Source organism: Lutzomyia longipalpis, chromosome 1 (assembly GCF_024334085.1).
Source record: "Lutzomyia longipalpis isolate SR_M1_2022 chromosome 1, ASM2433408v1".
In the NCBI taxonomy this organism is placed as follows: Eukaryota; Metazoa; Arthropoda; class Insecta; order Diptera; family Psychodidae; genus Lutzomyia; species Lutzomyia longipalpis.
The window spans coordinates 7315521-7342141 of record NC_074707.1 but is presented as its reverse complement, the minus strand read 5'-3'; the positions used below and the strand labels follow the sequence as shown (position 1 = coordinate 7342141).

At 38.1% G+C, this 26621-nt stretch overlaps 7 protein-coding genes and 2 non-coding genes across 12 annotated transcripts; 5 read left to right on the top strand and 4 right to left on the bottom strand.

The window, feature by feature from the left end:
* The first annotated feature begins 1877 nt into the window (after positions 1-1877).
* On the top strand, positions 1878-1951 carry Trnat-agu (transfer RNA threonine (anticodon AGU)). The gene has a single exon. It is a non-coding gene; the product is annotated as a tRNA-Thr (tRNA).
* A 492-nt stretch (positions 1952-2443) lies between these two features.
* Trnat-agu (transfer RNA threonine (anticodon AGU)) lies at positions 2444-2517 on the top strand. The gene has a single exon. It is a non-coding gene; the product is annotated as a tRNA-Thr (tRNA).
* A 2787-nt stretch (positions 2518-5304) lies between these two features.
* LOC129786305 (putative Dol-P-Glc:Glc(2)Man(9)GlcNAc(2)-PP-Dol alpha-1,2-glucosyltransferase) lies at positions 5305-7306 on the bottom strand. Its single transcript, XM_055821221.1, has 4 exons — positions 6879-7306; positions 6639-6815; positions 6075-6572; positions 5305-6010 (listed from the first exon to the last, which is right to left on the bottom strand). Exons 1-4 carry the CDS (start codon positions 7035-7037, stop codon positions 5465-5467), a joined length of 1380 nt encoding a protein of 459 aa, XP_055677196.1. The 5' UTR covers positions 7038-7306; the 3' UTR covers positions 5305-5464.
* A 240-nt stretch (positions 7307-7546) lies between these two features.
* LOC129786303 (cell cycle checkpoint control protein RAD9A) lies at positions 7547-9237 on the top strand. Its single transcript, XM_055821220.1, has 2 exons — positions 7547-7712; positions 7771-9237. Exons 1-2 carry the CDS (start codon positions 7679-7681, stop codon positions 9189-9191), a joined length of 1455 nt encoding a protein of 484 aa, XP_055677195.1. The 5' UTR covers positions 7547-7678; the 3' UTR covers positions 9192-9237.
* A 6-nt stretch (positions 9238-9243) lies between these two features.
* LOC129786885 (E3 SUMO-protein ligase RanBP2-like) lies at positions 9244-11285 on the bottom strand. The gene is made up of 3 exons (XM_055822135.1): positions 10968-11285; positions 9917-10088; positions 9244-9846 (listed from the first exon to the last, which is right to left on the bottom strand). The coding sequence occupies exons 1-3, from the start codon at positions 10985-10987 to the stop codon at positions 9244-9246; spliced, it is 795 nt and encodes a 264-aa protein (XP_055678110.1). The 5' UTR covers positions 10988-11285.
* An 84-nt stretch (positions 11286-11369) lies between these two features.
* Positions 11370-20108, top strand: LOC129786279 (myogenesis-regulating glycosidase). 4 transcript variants are annotated; one of them, XM_055821183.1, is made up of 7 exons: positions 11370-12215; positions 12291-12465; positions 15223-15305; positions 16564-16729; positions 17516-19064; positions 19128-19532; positions 19821-20108. In XM_055821183.1, the coding sequence occupies exons 1-7, from the start codon at positions 11959-11961 to the stop codon at positions 19955-19957; spliced, it is 2772 nt and encodes a 923-aa protein (XP_055677158.1). In that variant the 5' UTR covers positions 11370-11958; the 3' UTR covers positions 19958-20108. The 4 variants fall into 4 exon arrangements, with proteins under 4 accessions (XP_055677158.1, XP_055677165.1, XP_055677183.1 ...); XM_055821190.1 differs by lacking the exons at positions 11370-12215; positions 12291-12465 and adding an exon at positions 14479-15116; XM_055821208.1 differs by lacking the exons at positions 11370-12215; positions 12291-12465; positions 15223-15305 and adding an exon at positions 15912-15990.
* A 976-nt stretch (positions 20109-21084) lies between these two features.
* Positions 21085-24012, top strand: LOC129786241 (uncharacterized). The gene is made up of 3 exons (XM_055821124.1): positions 21085-21428; positions 22290-22748; positions 22837-24012. The coding sequence occupies exons 1-3, from the start codon at positions 21300-21302 to the stop codon at positions 22999-23001; spliced, it is 753 nt and encodes a 250-aa protein (XP_055677099.1). The 5' UTR covers positions 21085-21299; the 3' UTR covers positions 23002-24012.
* On the bottom strand, positions 23804-25584 carry LOC129786262 (eukaryotic translation initiation factor 1A, X-chromosomal). The gene is made up of 2 exons (XM_055821159.1): positions 25156-25584; positions 23804-24741 (listed from the first exon to the last, which is right to left on the bottom strand). Exons 1-2 carry the CDS (start codon positions 25357-25359, stop codon positions 24499-24501), a joined length of 447 nt encoding a protein of 148 aa, XP_055677134.1. The 5' UTR covers positions 25360-25584; the 3' UTR covers positions 23804-24498.
* Positions 25585-25649: 65 nt separating this feature from the next.
* On the bottom strand, positions 25650-26593 carry LOC129786271 (uncharacterized). Its single transcript, XM_055821171.1, has 4 exons — positions 26423-26593; positions 26215-26349; positions 26034-26143; positions 25650-25977 (listed from the first exon to the last, which is right to left on the bottom strand). Exons 1-4 carry the CDS (start codon positions 26481-26483, stop codon positions 25852-25854), a joined length of 432 nt encoding a protein of 143 aa, XP_055677146.1. The 5' UTR covers positions 26484-26593; the 3' UTR covers positions 25650-25851.
* Positions 26594-26621: the final 28 nt, after the last annotated feature.

Below are 26621 nucleotides of genomic sequence, written 5' to 3'. Positions count from 1 at the left end.
AGTCTTGTCTGCCTGAATACAATTGAAATTCGGTGTACGCGCTCATGGAGGGGCACCTATGTCGGTATGCGAGGGCATAAATTGGTATGTGTTTGTTGGGGCTTCGTCAGCCGGGGAGTTGGCGCTCTTTGGAGTTGCGCTCTCCCAAGCGCGTGCTTCCCGAAAGCTCTTCCGCAGCCATCAACCCCTGCGGGGCGGGTGATGATGACGATGACGAAAGTGCGTCACTTCTCCTTCACCTCAACCAAATCACACGGAAAATTCTCTCGTTCATCCCCCACTATTAAATATATGTGTTCACATGCACACATGTTCATTCTATTGGAAGGAATTATTAAGGGCAATGCGGTAGAGGACTTAGGTGCACAAATGTAGGTATATCCTTTGAATGATGAAAAGGGGAAAATTCCACACATACATATCGCGTGAGCAACAGTGTTTAGAGAAATCTTCTGTAGAGAAGGTAACCACAGAAAAGAATCAACCAACATAACTTCCCTCTCACTCACAGAGGAAATTCTCGCAGCGGGATGTACGTAACTGGAGAAAATGATACCATTTACCCACAAGAATCATCCCCAACCACTTTTAAAAATTTACAGACAATTTAAAGAAATAGGGTGGTAACGATGAAAGGTAATTTCAATAAAAATGTTAATTTTTTTTCTATTATAAACCTGCAGCAATTACTAAAAAGAAAGCTCCACAATTAACTTTGAAGCTCTGCTGAATATCCTGTTAAAAGCTCATATAAAATTTTACCTTGAATTTTCTCATTACGCGAAAATGAAGTTATTTTAAATAAAATTCACCCCCATCATTTGGCCTCTCGTAAACGCCCAGAGCAATCTCCACCCACTCGAGAGACCTTCTCGTGTCACAGAGATGAAAATCACTTGTCCTGCCCATTTGATAATGACGGGGATCAAATAAAGAGCGGGGGTGTTTTGATAAAGAGAAAATCGTGGGTGCTTTGGTCGCTTTTTATGATTATCGTCTACATTTGAGCCATTTCCACAAGTATTTCTACATCTTGAGATGTTTCTGGCTTTTATAGGGTTGCGTTGGGTTGGGAGGATATGGCTAAACTAAAGTGGAAGCATTTATGGACTCTGCAGTTGAACTTGCTAGCTATAATGAAATAATAAACAGACTTATTGTCTGCTAATGCTCAGGCTTACTCTCTCTCTGACTAAATGCGGTTTTCTATCTCCCCCAAAAGTTAAATACACCAGCATTATATTGTCTCAAAATCTCAGCATCACAATACTACGATGATCTCGGGGATGATATAGGGGAGAAATGTAAGAAATTATATACGTACGACGAGAAAAATGGATTTTAGCGCGGAAAATGAATTTCTTATGCTACCCTCGTGGCCACAAATCAAAAATGACGAGAATTCCTAATGTTTCCACACTGCGCCTGAAACCGACGCACATACGGAGAAATTGCGGTATTTTTTGGGAGGTGAAGGTGGAGAAGTAAGTGAAAGTCTTCAATTTCGTTTCCATGTTCAACCGCCTTCACCCCTGCCGACCTCTGCAAATACGAGAGGTGGTATATGTCGATGAAATGTTCATTACACTCAAAATACAACATTAACCATCGCCTTCTTCCCAGAGAGACATCACATTTTTTTATACCTACTCTCATTTCCCCCCAAAAAGCACCAAAGTACTTTAATACATTGATTCAGGTTCGAGACGGAAAAACAGATAGTATATAAATAAAAGGGAACATACTGAAGGCAAGCAAATACATAAATAACGTATGTCGGTGGTGTTGGCAAAGTGAATTACATTTCATTCCAAAATTGATGGTCTCGAAGGCTGTTTAGGTGCCAAATTAGAAAATTAATTACGTTGGGGATGTGTGGCGCCGTGGCTTAGTTGGTTAAAGCGCCTGTCTAGTAAACAGGAGATCGTGAGTTCGAATCTCGCCGGAGCCTAGTTACCATTATTTTTTGAACGAATCATTCATTTGATAAGCTCCTGCATCTTATCAAACCAAGCAATAAAAAGTATTTGATAACCGAGCTTTATCGCAAAGTTTTTCACTCTTTAAAATATAACCTTCTTAACTAAATGCATGTGTTATGAAATGTAAATAAATTACGTAAATTAACATTTTAATTAAACATTCTAAGAAGGGTTATTGAGAAAGTTCGTTAGGCATTTTTCTTTTTAAAATTTTTGTATTTTTTTTATAATTTCAAGAAATGATTTAATATAGTAAACCGTTTATAAAGTGAGTTTTCTTAAGTCCAAAAAACATTTAAAAATAAACCGAAACAAACAAAATAAATAAATAAATTTTCAAAATAAACCAACGAACAAGCACACAAACTCAACTTGAATTTCTTGCTGATAATAAATTGAAATTATTATGCAAATATTTTTAAATTGATGATTAAAATTTTGATATAATTAAAATTTACCGTGGCGCCGTGGCTTAGTTGGTTAAAGCGCCTGTCTAGTAAACAGGAGATCGTGAGTTCGAATCTCGCCGGAGCCTAAAACTTTTACAATTTTTTTTTTATAATATACGATAAAAATCAAAGAAATTAATGAAATTACTGCAATGATTTTTGCCCTCTAATTATTTTGTAAACACATTTGAAGGCTTTATTATGTTATTTAGTTAATTGATCAACCTTCAATTGCCTTTATTAATGTTCAGCAATTTACGTCCTATGGAAACCACCCTAAAAAATATTGAATTTCATTGAAGAGTCCTCCATTTGTCATTGCTTTCAAATTATAGGTAGGTAGCACATACGTTAAAAAAAAGCCCTAATAATTTATCTTTTGCCCATAATTACAAGCAATTAGTGTTGAAGTTCATTAGTACGAAAGAATTTGTGTTATGGCTTCGGAAAAAATCATTAATGTTTTTCAACTAACGCTCATCCCCTTTGAGGAGTGCTGCTTACTCGAGTGTTTCATCCCCTTCTTGCACGGGCGGACACATTCCCTGTATGGACGGCCGACAGCATCGACCTAATAACGCCGGGTTAGAAGTGGGCGGAAAATTGTGTTTCACCCAGTCACGCAACTAGCCTTTCAGTACAAAAAAAAGAGCCCGCGTAGCTCGGCAAAAATGTGGGAATTCATTATAAATTGTAAGCAAACAGATTGGCCCCATGGTTACTAACCTAATGCCATGCCCCATAGGTCAGACACCCCGCATAGCCTTTGTGTCTTTTAGCTCCAAACTCTTGCCACCTTGAAAAGTCGTTCAACAAATTTCCATCACAGCCCGAAACCCTTCAGTGAGTAATTTCAGGTGATTTTCTCATTAGTCCCCAGCAAAAGAGTTTTGCTTACTCAACGTATTATTCTCATCCCATCAACTTGTGGTGGCAGAAAATCCTCTGCTGAAGAGCTAAACGTTACCCTCAAACTTCAATGAAGATGAAATTCTAGCGATAAAATTTTCTATAAATTTCCTGCTCTAAGCTCCAACTATAGTAGTTTTTATTCAGAGTTGCTTAAAATAAAGATTGAAGATCAATTTTTAATTTAGAATTATTTATAAAAACGCAACAAAAAAATTAATCACAGATTTTTACTTAAAGGCAGCACGATTTGAGATATTTATGCCTGAATTGGGGAATTTTTTTTTAAATTGTGTTATCTATAAAACTAATAATACTTTAAACTCTGGTGGTGTATGAAATGTGAAATTCAGGAGGCGTGTGAGCTATCACGATTTGTAATCAGGTGGCGGAAGCCCCTCCGGCAGGAACTTCCTTATCGGTCTCCCATACACCTTTAACCGAACACCGCATATATGGATCTATTGATGTACCAACGAAACATATTCTTCACTCCAGACACTACCCCATAAGTTCCATTGACTGTGGAGCTTTTGTGGGGTGGGGATAAATAAGGACATCCCTGGGTAAATGGGTTGAGAGTGAGAAAAATGAGAATTTATTGGATTTGTGTGATTCTATGAGGGAGCAAAATTTCACAACCCGTGACTCCTTCATGATTTATTGGTTTAATATTTTCACAATATATTCCTTTCACAGCATTCTCATGGCAGTGTTGTGATTAATATATGAGAGCTTTCCATCTGAATCCAATTTCTTTTCCCTTTTTTTTGGCTAATCTTTTACTTTATGATCTTATGCTATGTACGCAATGGAAAATCATCTGTATAGAAGAAAACCCCCCTCTTGTCGGAAAGGTTCCATTTCAAAGAGATTTGCTCTACATCACATCGGCTCCACCCACATAATATCCTTCTCAATTTACAGCTGCAATCTCAACATTTGATCCCTCACACGCCCCATACTCCCATCAAGTGCAGCTCCACATGTGTGCTCATTCACAGAAGACATCCCAAAGTATTAATAATTCAATTCGGAATTTTCTGTGCTATTTCATCTAATCCAATTCACCAAAAAGCAAAGGGATGGATTCCACGACCTAATTGGCAGTAAATTGTATTTCCCATTTATATAATAGAGCAAAGTCAGAAACAACTATGTGCGGTAAGAAGAATTAACTCGATATCGGAAGTGGAAATTGTCACTCTATCAAATGCGGTATTAAAACTCCCAACGCATTGAGGTAGTTGAGCCCCTCGGTCTACACTAAAGTGTGTTTGTTCAAATGAAGGGGATTTTGTAATATAAAATAATTACTATGTACTCTGCGCTATGTACCATCCGCCCCAGGTTAAAGTAAGCACCTTATTCCCTGCGGTAGAGGTGCTACATACATATACATATAGGCTGGGGAAGGAAAATGATTGCGCGCACAAACGCAAAATATGCTCTATCTCTCCCAAAACAGGCCATTGCTCTAATCTCCCGTAGTCTCGCGAGAGTTATACTTAATTGATACAAACTAGACTCTTTCGAGTGCTGCTTCATCGTTTAATCTGCCCGCAAGGTCGTCCAAATTGCCATCGTAATCATTTTACTGCATAGCAAACACATCCATATAACGTCTTTCCTACATAATTTATCCGTTTTCTTTTCTTCAAATTACTTTAAGACAATTATTTTAGGCTTTGTGAAATTCTGTAAATTTTATCGAATAATAAACTAGTCTAGAAGGTCATCTACTGTATGGAATATCCTTAATTTCTACAATAAACTATGTCACCAGGAGGGTGAGAGAATTTTTTTTATGATAGCTAAATGGAACATATTGTTATTCTGCATTGTGCGCCATCCATGTAATTTGTAGGTGTAGCTGAGGTAATAAATTACCTTTAGTTTTGATTTATTGATTCATTCGATAAAATATCCACATGTTTGGGATACAAAGGAGAAAAAAGATTGGATTGATATCGCCCTCTTTTTTATTACATTACACGCGTATACACTCAAATACACACACAAAAAAAAAAGATAGGGTGGCGCGTGGGTGAGAGAAACATAATTTTCTAATGTACAAAGAGAGTCAGAGAGTCACGGGGAATTTATTTCGGGACATTTTGCACATTACCACATAATCCTCTGTGGCTCAGTGTAGTTGCTCCAGAAGAAAGTTTTCGTGAAGAAAATGTAGAATGTTGCCGCATTGACGGCAATATTAAATGCAAATTCAACAGCTAGACCGCTTAGTTTGAATGATTTTGTGTGGGTAAGACGAAGGATAAGGTAGGGTATTAGAAAGTAGCGAACTTCAATCATACTCTGAAGCGCCACTGAAACAGCCGTGCATACCAAGTAACCAAGTTTAAAGCCCGCACTCTGACCCTCTAGCAACTCTAACACCCACCCAGCACCGAACATAAACACCGGAATGGCAAAGTACTTCATCAGGGGCTTAGCAAGAATTCTGTTCCAGAGGTAGAAGGTGTAGTGACGATTGTCCGCCAGTAAGTACGGATGAACCACACTGTTGAACTCCACAGCTAGAAGGAAGAAAATCCCCAAGAGTAGGAGAATGTAGCGTCTCTTTAGGAGAATCTGGCCAATCTCCTTGAATTGCGTCAGAACAAATCCGCTACTGAAGAATGCAACAAAAGCTGAAAAGTATCCAATCTATAAAAAAATTAATTAGAATTATTAACTATCAATTAGAATTGGAGAAACCTTCAAAAGTCACCTGAGCTAGATGAATGGTAGCTTCATGAGCACTCTTATCTCCAATCACAATAGATCCATTGATGTACAGAAACACGAGGAATGCCACCAACACCACCAGGTACGGAAGGAATTGTTCTATAATCACTAAGAACCATTTGATGTTGCCTGAAGAGAGTTTCTTCAAGTAATATCTTACGGCATTGAAAATATCATGGATAGAATATGCAAACTTTTGATCCTTTTTTGATTTCTTTCTGGGTGCTTTGGCCACTAATTTGTCTAGAACATTTAAACCTAAAATAAAGCCAACCCATACGATGTTTGTCTGTCTCATGAGAACTGCTACTGAACCGGCGGTAGCAGCTAACTTGTGGCTATTCTTGAGGGAGTAGTTGAACATCGCCAGCGTGGCACTTATTGATGCAATATCCGTGTAGTACAGGAAAGCAAAAAAGTACATTGGTGGCAGAAGAGAGACACTCAGAGCATCGAGTGCCAATCCCCACGATGGAGATTTCTTAGGAAAAAAAAACAATGTCTTTCATAGGCATTCCAATGAATGTAGAAAGACAAATTAACTCACCTTCAATTCTTTTGCTGGCAAGATTGACTTCCGAATCTCATACATCCAGTAAATGTTCAATATAGATACTAGGAGAGACACCATACGCAAGAAGTAGGTCTCACAGAGGTGTAGGGGCATCAGGATTAGAGTAGAGAGGATGTACAGCCCAGGAAAGGTTGTAATCTTTGGATCCCACTGGAAAAGAAAATAATCATTGGAAAAAGAAATTCGAGAAAATCTTCTTCTGGAAAAACGTACCACTGAGAAATTCCCATGGCAATAGTGAAGTCCCTGCCTGAGGTGAAATTCCTCATCAACCACAAGTTTAGTTGTGCTGTACACTCGATTAAAGAGCCAAAGGGATGCTAGGAAATAAATTCCAATCGCACCAAAAAGCCACAATGATATTTTCTTCATTTTTTTCCAAAATAAAAATAACACATCATAACCTCAAACAACAACCGGTGCAACTACCAGCTATTTTTGAGTACTTATAAGGACTAATTTGAATTAATTTGATTAATTTTACTAGTATGATGCAATATAGGATTAATATGTTGCCTCCAATAGCAACAAAAGGTAATTTTTCCACTTTTTCTCGCAGGAAAAGAAATATTTTGCTATTTTTTTTTAGGTTACGATAAACAAAAACAAACTCTTGACGAACTTGACGAATGATAGTCAACGAAGCGTAATTTAATATTTTACCGTGTAATAAAATAGAATGTAAAAAATGGTATTGCACAAAATAAAAATTGAAAATCAACAGTTAAATAATTAATTATAAAATATGATCTTTTTAAGAACGTTAAGAACTCAACCTAAAAGAAACTCAGTTTTTAATACCAGCCCACAAGGTAATATTTATTACCTCACCTTCTTTCACACGTAAAAAATGTTTACCGCCATTTCTAAGCCCGAACCATAACCTAAAAAATCTCAAAATTTCACAATATTTTTGTTTCGTGCCAGAATTGTTTGCCAGGAAGAGACAAGATTCTTCTTGTGACTGTGAGTCTTTCTTAGCGCTTTTAGTTCTGCTTCTTTAAGTTTTCAAGATGAAGTGCTCCATGCATGGATCAAATGCGAGAGGTAACATAACTTACAGAATTTTAGAGATCTCCAGTAAATAAACTAAATTCCCTTTCAGTGCTCCATAAAGTCATACAAAACCTGGCAAAGATCGGAAGTGATTTGTACCTGGAAGCAATGGCATCTGGTTTGTCCTTGCGTGCTGCTAACTCCATTCACTCCTCATTTATGAAGGTGCACTTCTCCCAGAGCTTCTTCATTGAGTATCATCAGCAAATAGTTCCCTCGTCCGAAAGCAACGAAACAAAATGCCGAGTCTCCCTGAAATCCCTGCTGTCTGTGTTCAGGAATATAAAGCAAGTAGAGGTATGTATTTTAAGGCTGGACCATGACAAAGACATGCTCACCATCCGCTTGAGATGCGCTGAGGAAAAGGTGCGAATGATGTACGTGCCAATTTTGGAGCAGGAGACTCTGGATGCTGTTATGCAGAGAGACATGCCTAGTTCTTTGGTCTGTTCAGCGAGTCTCTTCACAAATATCACAAATAGCCTTCAGGCAGAGGCAGAAATCACAATGGATGTGTCAAATGATAAAATTATTCTAAAGAATTACATTGATGACAGGATTGTTGATAAGACTGTGGTGCGAACCAGGTTTACCCTTCATCCGGAAGAATTCCAGGAGTACAGTATTGCACAGGAGACAAGACTCACCTTCTGTCTGAGGAGTTTTCGAGCAATCCTAGCACTTGGGGAAGCTTTGGGAGCAAGTTCGAATATCAAATTGGATTTTGACTCAGAAGGTGATCCAATGCTGTGCACTGTAAATGAGGATCCTATCGAAGGATGTCTTTTGCTATCAACACTGGCACGGGAAATGTACGAGAACTCAATGGCGACAACGTACGATGAGGCTGTTCATTCGGAAATCCTACCCAATGATAGTTCGATGAGAAAATCCCAGAATAAGCGTCAGAAATCTCCATCACTGGAGAAACAGTTCAAATCTCCTGTACCCCCAAAGAGGCCAAGACCTGAGAAACCTTGTCCGGAACTCATGACAAAGAGTCAAATTGAAAATGCTGATACTCTCGTTGATTCTCAGCAAAACTCTTTGTGTGGTGGCTCACAAAATGTAAACAGATCTGTAGCCGTGATCAATTCCCCGCCAAATCAACAACCATGTAGTTCCAGAAATGCAAATAAATCTCCCAGCCTCATTATATTGGACGGTGATAATCATCCACAACCGGAAAATTTGCAACATATCACGAAAGACACGAGAGATGATGCCCAAAGCTCAGGTTCATCTGTTAACATCATCTTCCAGAGAGAATCAGAAAGCACGGAAAATTCCTATAGAAGGACAGTTGATATCGATGATCCAGATGTTGTACCAGCATCTCCGCCACGAGAGGAGGATCTTCAACGGATGCGTACACGTAAGATTTTCAGGAGATGCTTTGAACCAACCTTTCACTTCTCTCGCAGGATCGAAAAGAATCAGATACTTGCGGAAAATTCAGATAGTGACTGACACAATGGCCTGTTTTTTAAATTATATGAGTCATGAAATTCATAAATTGATTTTATTTATTCTTTTCCAATCCACATCGTGTTAGGAAAAGTTTTTCTTTCATCCACCCACGTGTTGTTCCAAAAGTTTCAAAATACTTTAGCAGATCAGCTCCTTGGACAACATAGCCAAAGGCATGACCAACCGCATCCATGCGAGGAAGTGGTTTGAAGGAGATCACAAACTGCATGTAGGAATACTTGTAAAGTCTCGTCTGTACGTACATTGCAGAGAGAGTTCCAGCATGGCTGTGCTGCAGGGAGGCGTGCTTCTTATCGAAGGGATCTCTCAGTGAATCATCCATTATTCTAAATTCCAGAAACATATCTGTGAAGATTTTGTTGACGGAGATTGCTTTCCCATATGAGCACTGGGTGATGTAGTCAACGAAAAGACGGCATGTTTTTGGTGCAAGATCAAAAAAGAGGACAACAGACAATCTCCCGTAAGTCTGAACGGCTTCTGCATCCGGACTGAACTCCAAGAAAATTTGTCTGCAACATTTGCTCTTCGGAATCTGCCCCATAGGCATGAGATAATTGGGAAAAAGCTCCCTCGGAGGCTTTGGGTATCTATTTGGAATTTTCTCAGTCGCCCACGTGTCTACTTTTGGTTTCTTTTTTTTTTAATTAAAAATAAATTTCATCAACATTCTGTACTAAAAAAAAGATTTAAAATGGTCTTACGGCTCTTAGAAGAATTTCCAGGAAGATTTGATTTTGTTCATCGATCTTCTTTTGTTTCATCTTAAGCTCAACCAAATATTTTGAATGTATGAGAGCTTTATTCTTATCTCGCTTTGACTTTTTCTTTTGATCAATCCAGTTGCAAGTGCAATGATTTATCTTATACATTCCACTGTTGAGAGCAAGATTTAATAATTTACAGCGTTCCATTTGCTTTTTTAAATTATTTTTAAACGAAAATTTTACTTAAATGAATATGAGAATTTTTTATGATTAATTTTCATAGCTTTCTGCGTTAAAAAATTTAGTTCTAACGGCCTAAAATGATGTTCAATAAATCAACAATTCTTTTAGCGAATTACAATAGGAAAAATATTCATATTTCATTCTATATTTGGAATAATAACTCTCATCTAATGACGCACTTGAATAATAAATATTACTGCTTCCTTATTAATTTATCGTGTCTATAAAAAGAAAATCTCAAATTGAAGACTTTTATTTTACACAGAGTTGAATTCAGAAGGTGGGATATCGTAGGACAAACAACATGGTTTAATTAACTTGTGTGTGGTGTTTAAAAAAATGATCAATTTGTCGGTAAAAAGAGATGGAAAAATTAAGTAATTAAAAATGTGACGTGGGGGAGTAATTGAGCGTCTCCAGATTGTCGGTCTTTACAATTAATTTGTCATTAAAATAAAAGCAGAGCAAAATATCAATTCTAAGAGACCTAAATTCTTTCTAATTTTTATCAAAAAATCCAAATTTTTAAGTGTTCCAGAAAAAAAAATCAGTTTAGTGAATTGATAACGCCTGTCCTGGGTGTGCCATCAATCTAAAGAAAATTTATTGAAGTCAAGCATTGTCTTTCGATCACGTGTCGGATGTCGATGGGACGATGATCTTAATACAAGACGTATATTTTTTTCTGTATAATAATTTGCACATCCAGGTGTGAATAATGTGACACTTTGTGCGGAAAGTCACACTGTGTTTGCACAAAATGTTAGCAATTGATTGAGAATACAAATGAGGAGTGTTACCTTACCATTTATCCCGCATATCCATTGTACATCTTGATCAATCGCACAGAATGGAGCATTTAAGTGATCTAATTTCGACGTGAATGCACACGAAAATTAAATTCGAAGGAGAAGCCACAGAAAATAAATTTTCCCCTTGATTGATCTTTTTGTGGTTGATCATGTGAATTTTCTGCGATCTAGAAAATTTAAATAGCGCGCAAAAGCTTTTACTTGATTTTGGGTCGAAAAAAATGCAAAAACTGACCTAACTAAGGTACTAATATTTTCTTAATCCACCCTCGAAGGTTAAATGGAAGATAGTCGAATTTTGCAGTACATAAGTAGATAATTTTTTCAATTGACCGTGGTGAGCTTCTTCGTATCGCTTGTTATCATGTACCGATAAGTGATCGACTGGTTATTCAACGCGACGAACTAGCCAGGTAGAGACTCAAGGTGCTCACCTGCCTAAGTGGGAGGCACAGTTTAAGTTTAACTGCCCACCCAGGCACTACTACCTGACCAATGTGATCTTCCGCCAACCAGTGATCACTGATCCTGCAAACGAAGGGAAGATCACTCGATCGGTTTGCAAACCCCTCAAGAGATTTTCAATTTCTCGAAAGATTTTTTTAAAAGAAAATTTCAAGTGCAACACTGATACTTTGGTTCGTGACCTTATCTCTCTCTGGTCAGTGAATTCCCGATAGCAGTTTTTTTTCGCCAAGTGTCCAGACTCTTAAGAATAGAGTCACGTGCGATTTAGTGTCTGAGTTTGTGACTTAATGTTGTACAATTTATAAATATAGTGCAGTGAAGAATCCAGACGTACAAATTGTGTTTTAGATTTTATCACAAAAAAACATCTAATAAAAGCCCCTGTGTGTGAAAAATCCACACCGGGGTGGAATGTTTTCCCAGTGCGAAAAGTAGTGTGTCAAGGAGAATTCCAGCTAATTGTACACTTCTTCCATATTCCCGCCAAATAAATTAGACTGACTTTAGAGGAACAAAATGAGCAAGGGCGAAGGAAGAAACGCAATTGGTGGTTTAAATACCCACAATATTCCGTGGGCAGATGACGACGTGCAAGTGGATGGTGCAAATTCGGCCACAGTGATTGTAAGCAGTGCTGAAACGGTGTCCAGTGAGGAATCACGTCGTCGGCGATCACTGATGGCACGCAGAACACATGGAAGTCCTCTGTACATTAAGATTCCACAAGAAGAACAAGCATCAGGAAGTTCATCGAGCAAGGCTGACACACCTGGGTTTGTCTGCATTTTCTGATAAGATTTTTTTCATTGAAAGTGCATTAATCTTTTATCTCGCGTGTGACCTATTAGGAATGTTACAAGTGATGATGAAGAACCAGGACCACTCAAGGAGAGGGAAAGTGGAGAAAAACGTGGTCTCAGGAGAAATTCCATTTCACTACCAACTCTCAATGCTGCTGATCTGGAAACTCTCGTTGCGGTCCATGATGCTGCGCAAGAAGTGCGCGAGAAACAAGCCAAGAAGGTAAAACTCGACATCTTAAGGAATCTTTATGAGCATAAATCATCAATTACGAAATTTTGTTCGCAAACTAAAGCTTTGTTCAATGGATGATGATCATAAAACGTTTTATTATGCACAAGAAACTTAAATATTTGTAATTCTTCCTCAACATTATTTTCATACTCTTATTATTTGCGTGTGAAATTTTTGGATAGTTTAGTAAGTTTCGTGCAGAAAATATAAAGAAAAATATTGAGATTTTTAAAATTTCTTAAATCTCCATATTAATGGTAAAAAAAGCTTTCTTTGCTTAATCACAAGATCACGACGACAAATTGACAATCCAATAAATCACCATCCGTGTCACACGCTCATCAAAGCTTCCCGATAAGATACACAATCGTCTAAAAAGCCAATTTGAGGCAATTCACGAACAATATCTTTGCGACTCTACCTTTAGAGCTAAATTTACTGATTATGAAGTGTCCAGAGTACATACAAGATTAGCCAGATAAAAAATAGAATTTATTATGTAAAAAGAATATATGCAAAAGTATTATTCATAAGCTCGCTTTATAAATTGATCTATAATTTTAGGAATTTTCCTCTTGGTCGGTGGTCCATGAAACTGACAATGACAAGAGTTGAGTAATCTTATAAGAGACGTGCAAATACATAATGCTTATCAGTGCGGAGTAGTCTCAATTTTATTATATTTTCTTAGATATTATATACCTATATCTAACAAAACATCCAATGACGTTTTTTGTCGCACGCACTTTTGCAAAACAACATGTGAATAGCTCGAAGTTTTCCGGAAATTCCGTAAGCCCTCAGAAAATAAGGTAGACATTGTTGTGAAACTGTTACAATTGTAGAACAATGCTATGTGCCCCGGTAGAGAAACCCTTCTACCGTAATATATGTTGAGCTGTGGCACTATGTGTGTCTAGGGTTGGACTGCTCTGGGTGAAAGAGTGAGATGAGTCGTTAGCTCTATGCCGCTCATCAGGCACTCATAGGTATCAGTAACCCATTGCCGCTCGTCCGATTCAGTTCGGGACCCGTTAGCTCTCTAAATAAGGGTAGTTAATAGCCCCTGTAGGAAAATCGTCCTACACAATACAGACGAAAATGAAAAGCTTTTACAAGAGACATCGCAAAGATGCGATAAACAATGATAAGAAAATGTAAAGAAGATGACTCAGATAAGAAAACATAGTCACAACATTTTCTAAGACACAGTTTTGTATCATAAATAATAATAATAATACAGTGCAGTGTTGCGTATAGAGCTTTTGGTAATGATAAATTATGCCTTAGAAAATTTAACGAATAAATTGAAAAGTTTTCTCATTTTCCATAGGGCAAAAATTGAGAAAAATAAATTATCTCAAGCCAAACTAAGACTCATACCTACCCAATCTTTATCTATCCATCAATGCCAAGTTGAGCTTTAATTAGGAAATGGTTTTAGGAAATCGTTCCCTCCTTGAACTACCTTTAATCATATATTACTTTTTCTTATCAATTGGTCAATTTGTAATCTCGCATAAAGCTTTAATCGACCTTAAGAATTTATCCACAAAGCCTATTTTTTCGTTCTGATTTTTTTTCCAAACATCCGGATTAAAATGCGTGGATAAGGTGTGCAATATTTTTTTAACTCTTCAATCATTCCTTCCAAGCAAAGGAGATAAGACAAACTAATTGATAAGAAAATACAATGCGAGGGTTGACTGGCTTTAAGTGGCTCTATCTACTGTAGACAGGATGTCTCAAAAGATTCTTCCTTAATCTAATTTTTAGCTAATTTTCTAAATATTATATCTCCTCACCGCAGACAAGATTTTCCATCCAAAAATCATCCACGTCTTATTTTTTTTCCGTGGAAGTTGAAAATAATGGTGTAATAAATTTTGCGAGATTTTTTCCCCATATAATCTCTTATCCAACAGCTTCACCCTCTGCTGCTAGAATAAAAGTGAATTAGTTGAGCACACAATATATAATAAAAAAAAAATCCAACAACTTTTTTTTCATCATCTGTGCACCAATCCAAGGAGAGCTTTTTGAGTGCTCCTTTCGCAGTTGGATGTGACAAACTCTCACAGTCTCTTATCATATCTAATGGATGAAGAGCCAGTGTGTGCGGAAACTTTCCTCTACGCTCTGTGAGTGCAGTTTAATTGCAATTATCTGTAATTATCACTCATTTTCTCAGTTTGTGATAAAAGTCGCGGGAGTATGACGGATAGAGCTTTGGGATTTCTGTGAAACTACTCGCTCTTCATCAGTTGAAATTTGTCGCCCAAGAAGTGTTGCACAAGTGGGATATTTTGTCGTGCGAGATCGCATTGTGATGTAATTGAGGAAAAAAACCGTCGACTTTCAAAACTAAAACAGCAATTTGTGTGTTGCCTTTTTGCAATCGTGCCTGTAATGATAGCCAATTTTTGACCACATATAAACTTATTAGCATGGATGAGATAAGGAAGCACGGAAAGAGTTTAAGTTGCAATGATGGGTTAAATTTAAAACGCCACGGAGGTATTGAGAATGAAGGTCTCTATCAGGCGTATGACGTCACGGAAGAATCTGGCGAGGAGCAATACAGTGGCAGTGAAATCAGTCTCCAGAGATTTCATGCATATTTGCAGAAAAAGCGTCAGGTGTTGCTCTATATACAAATCCCCATTTAAGCCTACACATCAAAATTTCTTCTCTTATCAAATCAGTCAACTCTCCAGCTGATCTCCTTTCACTTTCCCTTTCCAGGATGATGGTGAATCCATGGTGTGTAGCATTGAACCCGACACGGAACAATCTTCCGAGGATGAGGAAAAGAAACCCGCCAAGAAGTAAGTTTAGTGCTTTGTTATGTACATAGTTTGATTAAGCTTTGATTAAGCTCGATTGAGGCCATTTGATAGCAAAGTAAATCATGTGCGCAGTGATTGTAAATCAGTACCAAAGCTACGGTGTCCGATAAGAAAGTCTCTGCTCAAATCAGTTGACCGCAAATGAAGGAGAAAAGCTTAATTTACTTAGCGGTAGAAGGGCAAGAATTTAGCTGTATGCCTAAAATTTTTTATACATTTTTTTATTTGAAATTAATGTCGTATCAAAATGAAATTTTCACGAAAAATAAAATGTAGAACACGGCCAAAATCTATTTTCGATCGATTATAATAGGATCTTCTTCAGGGCATTTAAATCTTCAAAAAAATTCTTCTAATTTAAACCAAAGAGATATTTCAGTGACTTAAATATTCGTCTGAGAATGAAAACCCTTCATAAATTATTTACGACCACATATGTTTTTATGAATAAATTAAAATTCAATCATTTCTCATATTCCTCAACATTATGTGACTTTGCGTGCGAGATCAAAGTCTAAAATCAAAGAATATAAAAATTCCGGAACAAAAGTATCCACACTCGTGGTATATCAATCTTTTGCGACGTAGTTCTCACACAACTCGCTTCGAGACCTTCGAGAGAATTTCGGTAAAAATTTTTGGAGCAAAAAGCACAATTTTCTGGGTAAGCATAACTCCACGCGGCAGTGCTAATAATTTTAATAAATTCTCCGCGAGCTATGGGCAATTTACGCGCGAAATGCTCCATGTAGTCATGCTAAACGTACATACATATATGTAGAATTTTGAGCAATTAGCGAAGAGAAAAAAAGTCTTCTGCTCTGGAGCAAATCCCGTGTATGGATTATCAGCGTAGCAAAGATTTTTTTCGCGATATAGCCGAGGAGTGCGTGCCTGGGTCAGGTGACGGCGAGAATATAGAATCTCCGACGGTACCCGAAGCTCGTATAGCTCTGGAAAGCCCCATGTAGTGTGGAGAGGAGTGAGAGACTTGTTTTGATCGTACCCAGGCGGAATTGTGTAGTGAAACTCGGGCCAGAGAATACGAGAGTGTCTTCCTGCTGAAGTGGCAATTTAATAAAATTATTAAATTGGATACAGTCGCTGGGAAGCCATTGCGCTTAGTGTATAGCACCATCTTGCACAAAGTAGTCCTCATTACATTTCTTTTTTGGTATATTGTCTAAACTTCTTCTATATATATATATCACTCTGCTTTCTCCTCCCGCACACACAGGTATATCTTCCGTACAAAGAGACGCTCCTCCATTGCACCCCTTCCTGCCCTGAGACTCAACGACAAAGAGATGATTGCCAACGAATTCGACAGCCAGAGTGTCACCACTCAAAATTCCATCACAAGTGCTAGCTCTCTGGCATCTCTGCTCAAGGAGAAGATTCAGGTGAGACAAAAGATATTGCTGTTCCCACGCAATTATTTTAATCGGAAGGGAATCTGGCGCAATCTGGAAATGCCTCGATATCACTTGCTATTTTGTTTGCATTTTATTCATAAATTATTCAACACTTTTGGATGCGATCAGTGTGAGTTGTAAACGCAAGATGATCCAAGACGTACAAAGTTACATTTTGTGGGAAGAAGAACGGGAATTGGTACACCTATAAATTTGTTATCCGCGTGTTTTGTATTATTTTTTTTAAATGCCGGGCGTCATATTAAATAATTTTCTTTAAATTCTCATTTAGCTGATTTAGCTGCATTTTGTCTGAGAAGAAAATTATACGGAAAACCACAAAAATAACAAAATTCAGCAAATTGATTTGAATTGATTTTGATCATGATCTTGGCGGATAAGAATTTATTTTTCTTAATATTAATTAATTGTGGTTTATTTCATGCTGACAATGAAAAGACGTTGAAGTGATATAAAAAATCTAATTTATTTACTATTTTTCAATGCGATAAATTATTATTTTATTGTGGCAAAAATTTTATTTGAAACTTATCAATGAAACAAAGTTTAATGAATCCTGAAAAAGTAAAAATAAAATAATTTATTTAATTCCAAATTTTTTAATTATGAAAAAATTGCATGTAATGCAACAAAAGATATTGATCAAAAATTATACATAACAAACAGAGCTAAAGCTTAGCAACTAAATTAATACACATATACATACACAAAAGCTCTTAAGGCTCAACGAACTCTTCACGTATTTATTTTTAGATGTTCCCATCGATGATAAAGAAAAAGAAGAAATCAAAGGACTTCAAGATAAAGGCCTTTGTTGCTTGTTTGTTCCTGATCATCGTCTTCCTCGTGGGATATGCGTACATTATGTACAACCAGCAGGTGCTTGCTCGTTCCTACTTTGATCGCGTAAAATTGAACAAGGGCCAGCGTGTGATTGGAATCTACAACGAAAAGGGTGTTCTGATGGTAACTGGTCGTTTGGGTACGACTATACATTCAGAGAAAGCCTACCACTGCCTCACGAATAATACGCTGGAAGATGGAAGTGTGTGTCTGGAATGGGATGGCAAGGCGAGGATGTATCTCAATTTCCAGGAACTCAGTCCATCTGTTCCCTGCTACACGATTCGTTGGCAATCACTGTCTCCGGATGTTTTACCTACGGATTGCTATGAGTCTTTTATGGGTCAAGGACATTGGTATGGGGGTGGCTTAACACGTGGTGGGAACTGGCCTTTGGAGACGGAATCCTTTCCATTTGCACCCTTCATCACGGGTGATGCTAAACGACAGCAGTGGGGAAATGTCCTGAAGAGATACTTTATAAGTTCACGCGGTGTGGCAATTCAGGTGGATGAGAAATCCCCTCTATATGTCAGCATGAACGATAACAAATCAGGCGAGATGTGCTTCCGTGCGAAACATGATCATTTTGCCTTTGTCAATCGCCTTACGCCACTTCCTGAGCTGAAATACAGAATTTGCACGAGCGACAATATGCGTCAGTTGCATCAGCAGATGACACAGCAGAGTCTCTGGGATGGACTAAAAGAGCATGATATCAATGTTGTTCATTCCCTTCTGGAGGAGCCAGTTTGGCAAATTCCATCTTCTGGCGGGAAAGGTATCACGGGAGACAGCATCCACAACTACACTGAGCGCGTAATCGCACTGGGATTCCTCCGTTTAGGCCATGTGCTGGTCAATGAATTCTGGCAGAGACACATTGGAGACTTTACGCTGGAAACTGAACGATTCCCAAATCTCGAGGAGACCGTTACAATTCTCCATCGTCGTGGCTTTAGGATTGTCTTCTCAGTTCAGCCATACATAAGCACGGATAGTGATAATTTCGCTCAGTCTGTAGCGCAGAAACTTCTAGTCTACGAGAGGCAATCTGAGAGAAGTATTCCTGCCCTGACGAGGTATAAAAGTGTTGCAAGTGCAGGAGTATTGGATATCACAAATAATGCGTCAATTCCTTGGCTCATTGAAAAGCTGGAGAAGATTCAAAAAACTTACAAAATTGATGGATTCTACTTGGATTTTGGAACTTCTCAGAACATGCCCCACTATTATCAGTGCAATAAAACCCTCTACAATCCGGATCAATATAAAACAATCTTCACAACTGCCCTCGAGGGTGTTATCAGTGTTATTGGAGTATCAAGTGCAGTAACTGTTCCTCGACCACCTGCCTTTGTTAGCCTACCTCCGGTAAATTCATCCTGGGAAGGACTTCGAACTGTCGTGACCAGTGCTCTGACATACGGCATCATTGGATATCCATTCATAATGCCAGGTAAGTTTAATGAATCTTTCTTTTCATCATCAAACAACACAGTAAAAAATTCTTAATTTATAGGTCCAATTGGTGGAGATTATCTGCTCCCTCCTTCAGCTTCCAATGAAACTGTATCATTCTACTTCATGGAAGAGCCTCCACTTCCGGATCAAGAACTCTACTTACGTTGGATGCAACTGGCAACGTTCCTACCTGTGATCAGATTTACTCATTTACCGTCAGAGTATAAGAGTGAGCTGATAATGGAAGCAGTAAAGGAATTGACGCTTATTCGGCAGAAGGCAGTCATTCCACTGCTCAAGAAGTACCTCAGTGATGCCATGAATGAGGGTCTACCACTCATTAGACCTCTCTGGATGTTGGATGCTCAGGACACGGCTTGTCTCTATGTCAATGACGAATTTTCAATTGGTGAGGATCTCATTGTAGCACCTATCCTCGAGAAGGGACAATTACAGCGAGAAGGTAAGCAATATATCAAGTTCTGTAACAGACACATACTAAAATAACTTCTTTTCACACATTCCTTAAAATCTAATTCATGTTAATTAAGAGCATGATTAACAATCAATCGAGTAATTAAAATATTCGCAGAATATGAATAATTTAGTCTTGCATTAATTTTGAGATCTTTTCAAGATCAAATGGTAGCTTCCTCTCAATTTTTCAAGAACTCATGAATATCAATATAATCTAATTTGTATGTGACATGAGAAGACACTCTGCTGATTAATACGCTTGTTTTCTTTGCAGTTTATCTGCCTCAGGGTGTCTGGAAAGATGGGATTGACGGTTCCCTGCGCAAAGGAAGCCGCTGGATTCACAACTACCGCGTGCCTGAGGACAAAGTGGCTTATTTTATGAAAATGCCCGACAATACGAGATTCTAAGACGGGAGAGACGTTTTTTAAAAAGTATTTTAGACCCAATATTATTTTATTTTATATTTTATGATTAGTGATATTAATTAATTTTTAGTGATATTGTTGTGAGAATTCCTTTTAAAAGATAAAATTATAATAAACTTGAAATTTGTGTAAATAAGCGTGAATCACCTTCCTTTAGCGCAACTTCCCTCGATATCACACTCTGGAGAAATCACTCAACGTGCTAATTCAATTAATCGAGCGTCTTTGTTGCCTCTGCGTGGGGTGAGCTTCCTCTCACAGCATCTTTTGCCTTTCTCAATTGCATTTGGTGATCAAGACATTATGTTGCTGTTGTCTGAATCACTGGCGAAAGGGATTGTAAAATTGCCTTGCAACTAATTGGGAGTCCCTCTTTTACACCCGCGCAGGATTATTAAGTTGCAATCAGGCCATTTCCATTTCCAGGATGCGACAAATTGGCGCCAAAACATACACCAGACCCGTTGCTATATTTTTGCATGCTTTTTCACATTAGCACACTCCTGTCTCGTTGTCAGGGGAGGAAGTTTTTCGTATATAGCGGAGTGGTAGTAATGGCTCTGTTGATTTTTGTCCCCCAACCTTGACGGAGTATGAAACATATTTTTAAGGTTGCTCAAAAAGTTCGTTGAACATAAAATTATTCTTAATATGTAAATTAATTTATGTATGATGCTTCATCCAGAAGCTCTTGAACTTTTCAGCCAACCGAATTCTATTCAAAAATAATTTGTTTGTTCTCTAAATAAAAATCCTTAAATACTGACCATGATTAAAAAAAATGAGGAAATGCTTCACGTGCGTGAAGAGCACTCACATATGGCTTCATGGAGGCATTCTTACTGCCCACGCCTTTGTGTCCTCCTCCTCTTCTGCTAAAATATTGTTTGAAGTGGGTCACCATTTTTTGAACTGTGTGGCACAACGTCCAAAAAAGGAATCATCGCGGTATATAGCGCAGCTTTTCTTGCGAAGCCCAAGAAGTGGGAAAATCCTCGAGGGCTGTGCTGACTCCTTAGGCGAATTTAGTGCTTCTTGCCACATGCTGGGTAAGGTGTAAGCGGGGGGCTGCCTCATTTGCCTTTTGTGTGCAGACAAAGAGGGTTCGAATGAGTTGTTGCGAGGACGGTATAGTGTGTAGGTTCTCCTGATGGTTCCCCCTTCAAATAAAATTAGAGCGTCACCACTGGGTCGGCTTTAGTCAGTCTCCGGCGCGAATTGAAAGCAGACGCACCCAGAAGAGCCCATAAAGAGTGGAATTTATTGAGTGACAATTACTCTTGAATGTGAGACAGAGTTCAATTGATCGGTAAAGTGCGTGAGAATGAAGTCAGTGATCAGTTTAATTGTGCCATGCTTCCTAGCTGTCCTTGCGGTGGCGGATGATGAGCTCACAGGATCACCGCTCTACTGCCAAGATCTCAATCCGCAGAGTCATTTGGATATTGAACAAGTGGGTGGTGATTTGGAATTTTTTTTTGTCAAGTGCTCCCACTGTTATGTGTTTTGGACTACCATCCAAATTGCCAATTGACGCCCTCAACTTCCGGACAAACATTTTATTCTTTGTCCCCGTATTTATTAATTCTTTTTTTTTTCTTTTTCAACACTCTCCTTTTGTCCAGCAGCACACCCGGCATGGGCGTGTTTTTGCATTTTTAGTGGCATGAATCCCTTGCCCTCTTTTGCGAGGAATTTTTATTTGCTATAGTTGCTATATTATATTTAAACTATAGAAACGCGTGCTAAAAGGCATTTTCTCGCATTTTTTCTTTCATTTCTTATTAAACGAATTTCAAATAAATCATTTAATTTATAGAATTGAGTTTGATCATTTAATTAAATTTAATTTAAAATTGAAACATAAAACATAAGAAGTTATGTGATGTAAATAAAAAAAGGAATGTAATAAATCATTGCATGACGAATTAAATTGAAATTACAACCAAGATTTCCATGAAATGGGGGGCAAAAGATCGGGGTCAACCTATATGTTTTCTAATCTTATCATAACAATTCTAACAATTTCTTTACATAAAATAAAACATTATTTAAGATCACAACAACAGGAATCTTTTTTCTATGATCAAAAGAAAAACATCTCTTAGATTACGGATATAATTAAATACAGAAAACGCCCTACATGCTCCCGCAAAAGTATTTTATCAAACGACAAATTTAAATCCCTCAAATTGGCTCCTCAAGAAAAATTCCAAACCATCCCAAAGCCTTGCCCCTTCATTTAGTCTTCTCTGGCAAGTTCACACCAATTAGCACCAATTAAGTAATCTCTCCTCGTGGAATTATCCACCAGATCATGGGCTTGTGGTACGGCAGTGAAATCTACACACATCACGACAATGAGGAGCGCGAGCTGGTCTACAACTCCTGCGTGGTGATCCACTTGGGTGAGGTGACCAATGAAATGATCACCACGGAGAGGAGTCCTCGTCCTGGGGAGTATGGCTACGGGAATACATATCGTGGCAGAAATAGTCGGCAGAATTATCGATACCTCAAGCTAATCTGGGATGAAAGGGAGAAGACACTGGAGTACACAATGCGTCTCAATGCATCACGACGTGGCTTTTGGATTACATCGGCACCACAGGGTGGTGGGCCATTTGAACTGGAGCATGGGACATTCAGTGGCACGGTGCAGGTGATGAAAGCCGTGGGAGATCACCTCGTTCTCACCTTCTGCCAACACTTCCCCAGCGGGACACTCTTCTCCATTGTTCTCTCGCGACAGCCCAACACCCTAACTTTCGAGGTAAAAGCTGAATTTTTTCTTATCTATCTTACTCTTGCAAGCTTTTGTGCTTTTATAATAATTATGTAATTGCTCAAATCCTCCACAGGACATTCAGAGTGTGAGGAATCTCCTGAAGCGACGCGGACTACCCACGACGAATGTACGAAAGGTGTGCCGGAATGGTTCTAGGCGCCTCGAAGGCGCCTTCAGTGGCACCATCCTCCTCCTCCTGGCCACCCTGCCAGCCCTCAGAAAATTTCTGGTAATTTAGAGGCATCCCTCCTTCCCATTGCCTGCCTGCAGTGTTTGCGCAACTCCACTGATTCCATCCAATTTTGCATCAAACCATCTCACTCTGGCTGGAATCCCCCACACCATAATTTATATATATAATTTACATGCTATATGTAACTCATCATCTGACCCTTTCATACGTCTCTCCCCCGCCCCACACTCTTGAAGCCGGCTAATAAAATTCCATATAATTGTATTTAGTGAACAGAACATGTGTAAGATGATCTTGAAAGAGAAAATGAAATAAATGTCCAGTGGATGAAAAATATTTGGGGAAAAAAAGAAGATATTTTACTCATGCCCGTAAAACATGAATTTTTGTGAGTTCTCAAATTGTCCAACAAGTAATTGATTAATCGACCATCATTACCAATTACAACAATTAAACTCACTTTTCCGTCCGTCCAAGACGCATCTCTCGCGCTCGCGGGAGCAAGTGGGTGTTGAATCAGCATCAGAGCTGCTACACACAACATAGGAAGGAGGGTTCAAGAGGTCACCATAGCGAGGCAATACAATACTGTTGTAATATGTATAGTCTACAAATTGAATAGTAGCATGAGTTCATCAAATTGTTCTCTATTTCATACAACCATTAATATCATTTCCATCCACACACAGGGCAACAAATCATCGGAATGTGTCCTTAATCGTTAGATTTTTTAGAATCAATTTCAAAACACTTAGAATTTTCTCTATAGCTAAGAAAGCGCAAAAAAGATCTTTCTGTGCAGTCTGAATCTTTGTTCTAAAAATAACTTTTGAATGAAAGCTTCAACTTGTGTTTTGTTTACTAAGATATTCCTTTATTTCATATTTTTTTAATACAATAATATATAATTCAATAGTCACCAATAATTATTACATAAAAAAGAATATCTCTAAATGAATAAATTGATAAATATAGACAAATTAGATTTATTTCTCGTGAGAGTTCATCCTATGTGCATAACCAAGGGAAAAAAGTATAAAATAAAAATTGGAAAAATTAATAAAATAGTGGATTTATTACGTTGAAATTTACATAAATGTATTTCTTTTATCTTAAATGAACCAAAGAATATCTAGAATAGAAAAAAAAAACAAATTTCTCAATACTAAAAGTGCATTTTTTTACATTTTTTTCATCTCTGCTTTTTGCCAGAAAAGAGAAAGATAACTACTTGTCATTGTAACAGAAAATTTGATAATTATACCTATTCTGCGTGAAAAAATTCACAACTCCATTCATCTTGGAAAACAAGGTTTGAAGGACTTGTAATTTTTTTTGTTTGGATATTATGTTCTTATTATTTCTGCACGAACAACGAGTAAATTTTTTGTTTTGTGTAATTAATTAGATTTTTCACATCTTAAAGTGTTTCCTTTTTCTTTAAATCCCTCAATCAACTTTCTCTAAGCCACCCACTCGTCTCTTCTGAGAGTTTACCTCTAAGAGAGGCTGACGCTGCTTTTTAATTTAGTTGGCAGGAAATCAGATGGCATCAACTGAATCTGCTTCCTCGTCCGAACTGATGTAATCGTCGAATTCAATATCTTCATCGAAGCCATCCTCAACGAATGTGATTGTGTCGTTAATGCGCACAGATTCAGGGAATTCGCCGTAGGTCTTGAGGTTCCTTGCTTCATCGGGTGTATACTTGAGAATAACGTCTGCCTTTGAGTCCTGGTAATCCCTCAAGCCAACAAGAATAATGTCTCCCTGATTGATCCAAACCTACAAACAAAAAAAGATTTTTTTTTAACATTTCAATTTATTGAAGAAAAAGGTCAGAGAGGTCGTATTTAGAAGACTCTTCCCTAAAGCCAAAGCTTCGTAAGAGGGGGTTCGGATGTCCTCGGCTCCTGGCCTTTTCTTAGAATAATTTGCACAGAAGCTTTTCACATAAATCCCATGTAAAATGCAACATTTTCAATGATAAAAATGACACTTTTTGGGGCAACTTTCACACGAGAAGGGGCAGGAAAAACCTTGGACATTGAACAGATTGATTTGGAAGCCCCCCCAGTCCCACGAGACCACGAATGCAAAAATCTCTCGCGTCCATCTTTTTCTTTTCCCAAACCACCCAAAAATGCTATTTGCAACGCAATTCTCCCAATCCCCACAGAGTGGCCCCATTTTACTGACCTTTTTTCGCAATTTCCCCCGAATGTGGCACAGTCGCTTAACTCCATCGAAGCACATCGCCTCCAGTCTGCCATTTCCCAGCATTTTCGTCACTTGCGCGTATTCCTGCTCGTCCTCCTTGAAGATCAACTCTCGCTTCTCGGATTCGTTCTCATTCTTACCACGACGGCGATTCTTGCCTCCTTTTCCCTTATTCTTCGGCATCCTTGTTGCGAATTAAATGGGGCGCTGCTTCTTTTTTATTTAATAGAAATTGCACGAGGAATTTTTGCGTGTGAAAAAACAATGGACGTGAATCACTTTCTTCTTCTTCTTCCTTTTCTTCTTCTTGTTTGTCTTTTTGTCCCCACAATTTTGCAATTCAGTTTGCAGATGGCGCTTCTTAAAAGTTTTTCTTTTGAAGTGAGAATTGCTGGGAAAACTTTTATTGTCTCGATATCTTTTTTTTTTTTTTTTCAGGCCATGTGAGGTTCTCCGGGAGCAAAACACATTGATGCATAAATTGGAGCCGAGAAATTAAACTAAAAAATAATTTCTTTTCCAAATGAGTTCGGCTCATTTATTCGACGAATAAACCTTTCAAAGTAACCGCATATGCGATTATCCCGATTATCATTTAGTCGACGCTTTCTCCGGTTATCTTAGTTTTTTGCGCGCGCTTTTCAACAATGCAAAAAAATCTTTTTTTTTTTTTAATCATAAAGATCTCATTTTTATTGGAGGAAGAAAATTCGCAGTGGCAATATCACGCACGCGTTCCAGAACTTGCGTGCTAGATGTGTTCATTTTTTTCACAGCCGATGCCACCGATTGTAAAATAATCTGCAAAAAAAGATAAAGTTAAAGAAAAAGTGAAAAAGTCTCTCAAGAAAACATACTTGACTCTTGAGAAGTTGCTGATCAGCAGCAATGATTTGTTTGGATGCTGAGACAACTGTTGATTGTACAAAATTGTAAATATGACGCCAAAGTTGTTCGTTTCGTTCGTCTGAAAAGTAAATAAAAAGAGTTCATCAATCAACTTATCTTGAGAGGCTTCCTTCCGGAAGGTGACCTTACAGAGTTTCCTGTGCAAAATTGACGAGAATTGTGGATCAGATCTTGATGGGGATGATGCACTGGAGGCCATAAAAGACTCCGTCAGCTCTGTGGCAGTCTGGATTGGGAGGTAGGCATTGGAAAATGATACGATCTCTGCACAAAAAAAAAAGAAATTTTAAAAAAATCTGGGTCAAAGAAATCTCGATTTGGAGGAATCATTTCTCACCGTCATCTGATTCAATTGCTTCACCATCAATAACAACTGGACTCTTGGTGTACTCCGACATTATATTTCTCTGCCCTTTTGTGGTTTTTGTGGTACTTTTTATTTTATCACGTGGAATAGTAATTGTGCATTATTTTTTTGGGAACAAAACAAAACAACAAACTCGATGCACGGAGAAAAAAATGTAGCTGTCAAAAAC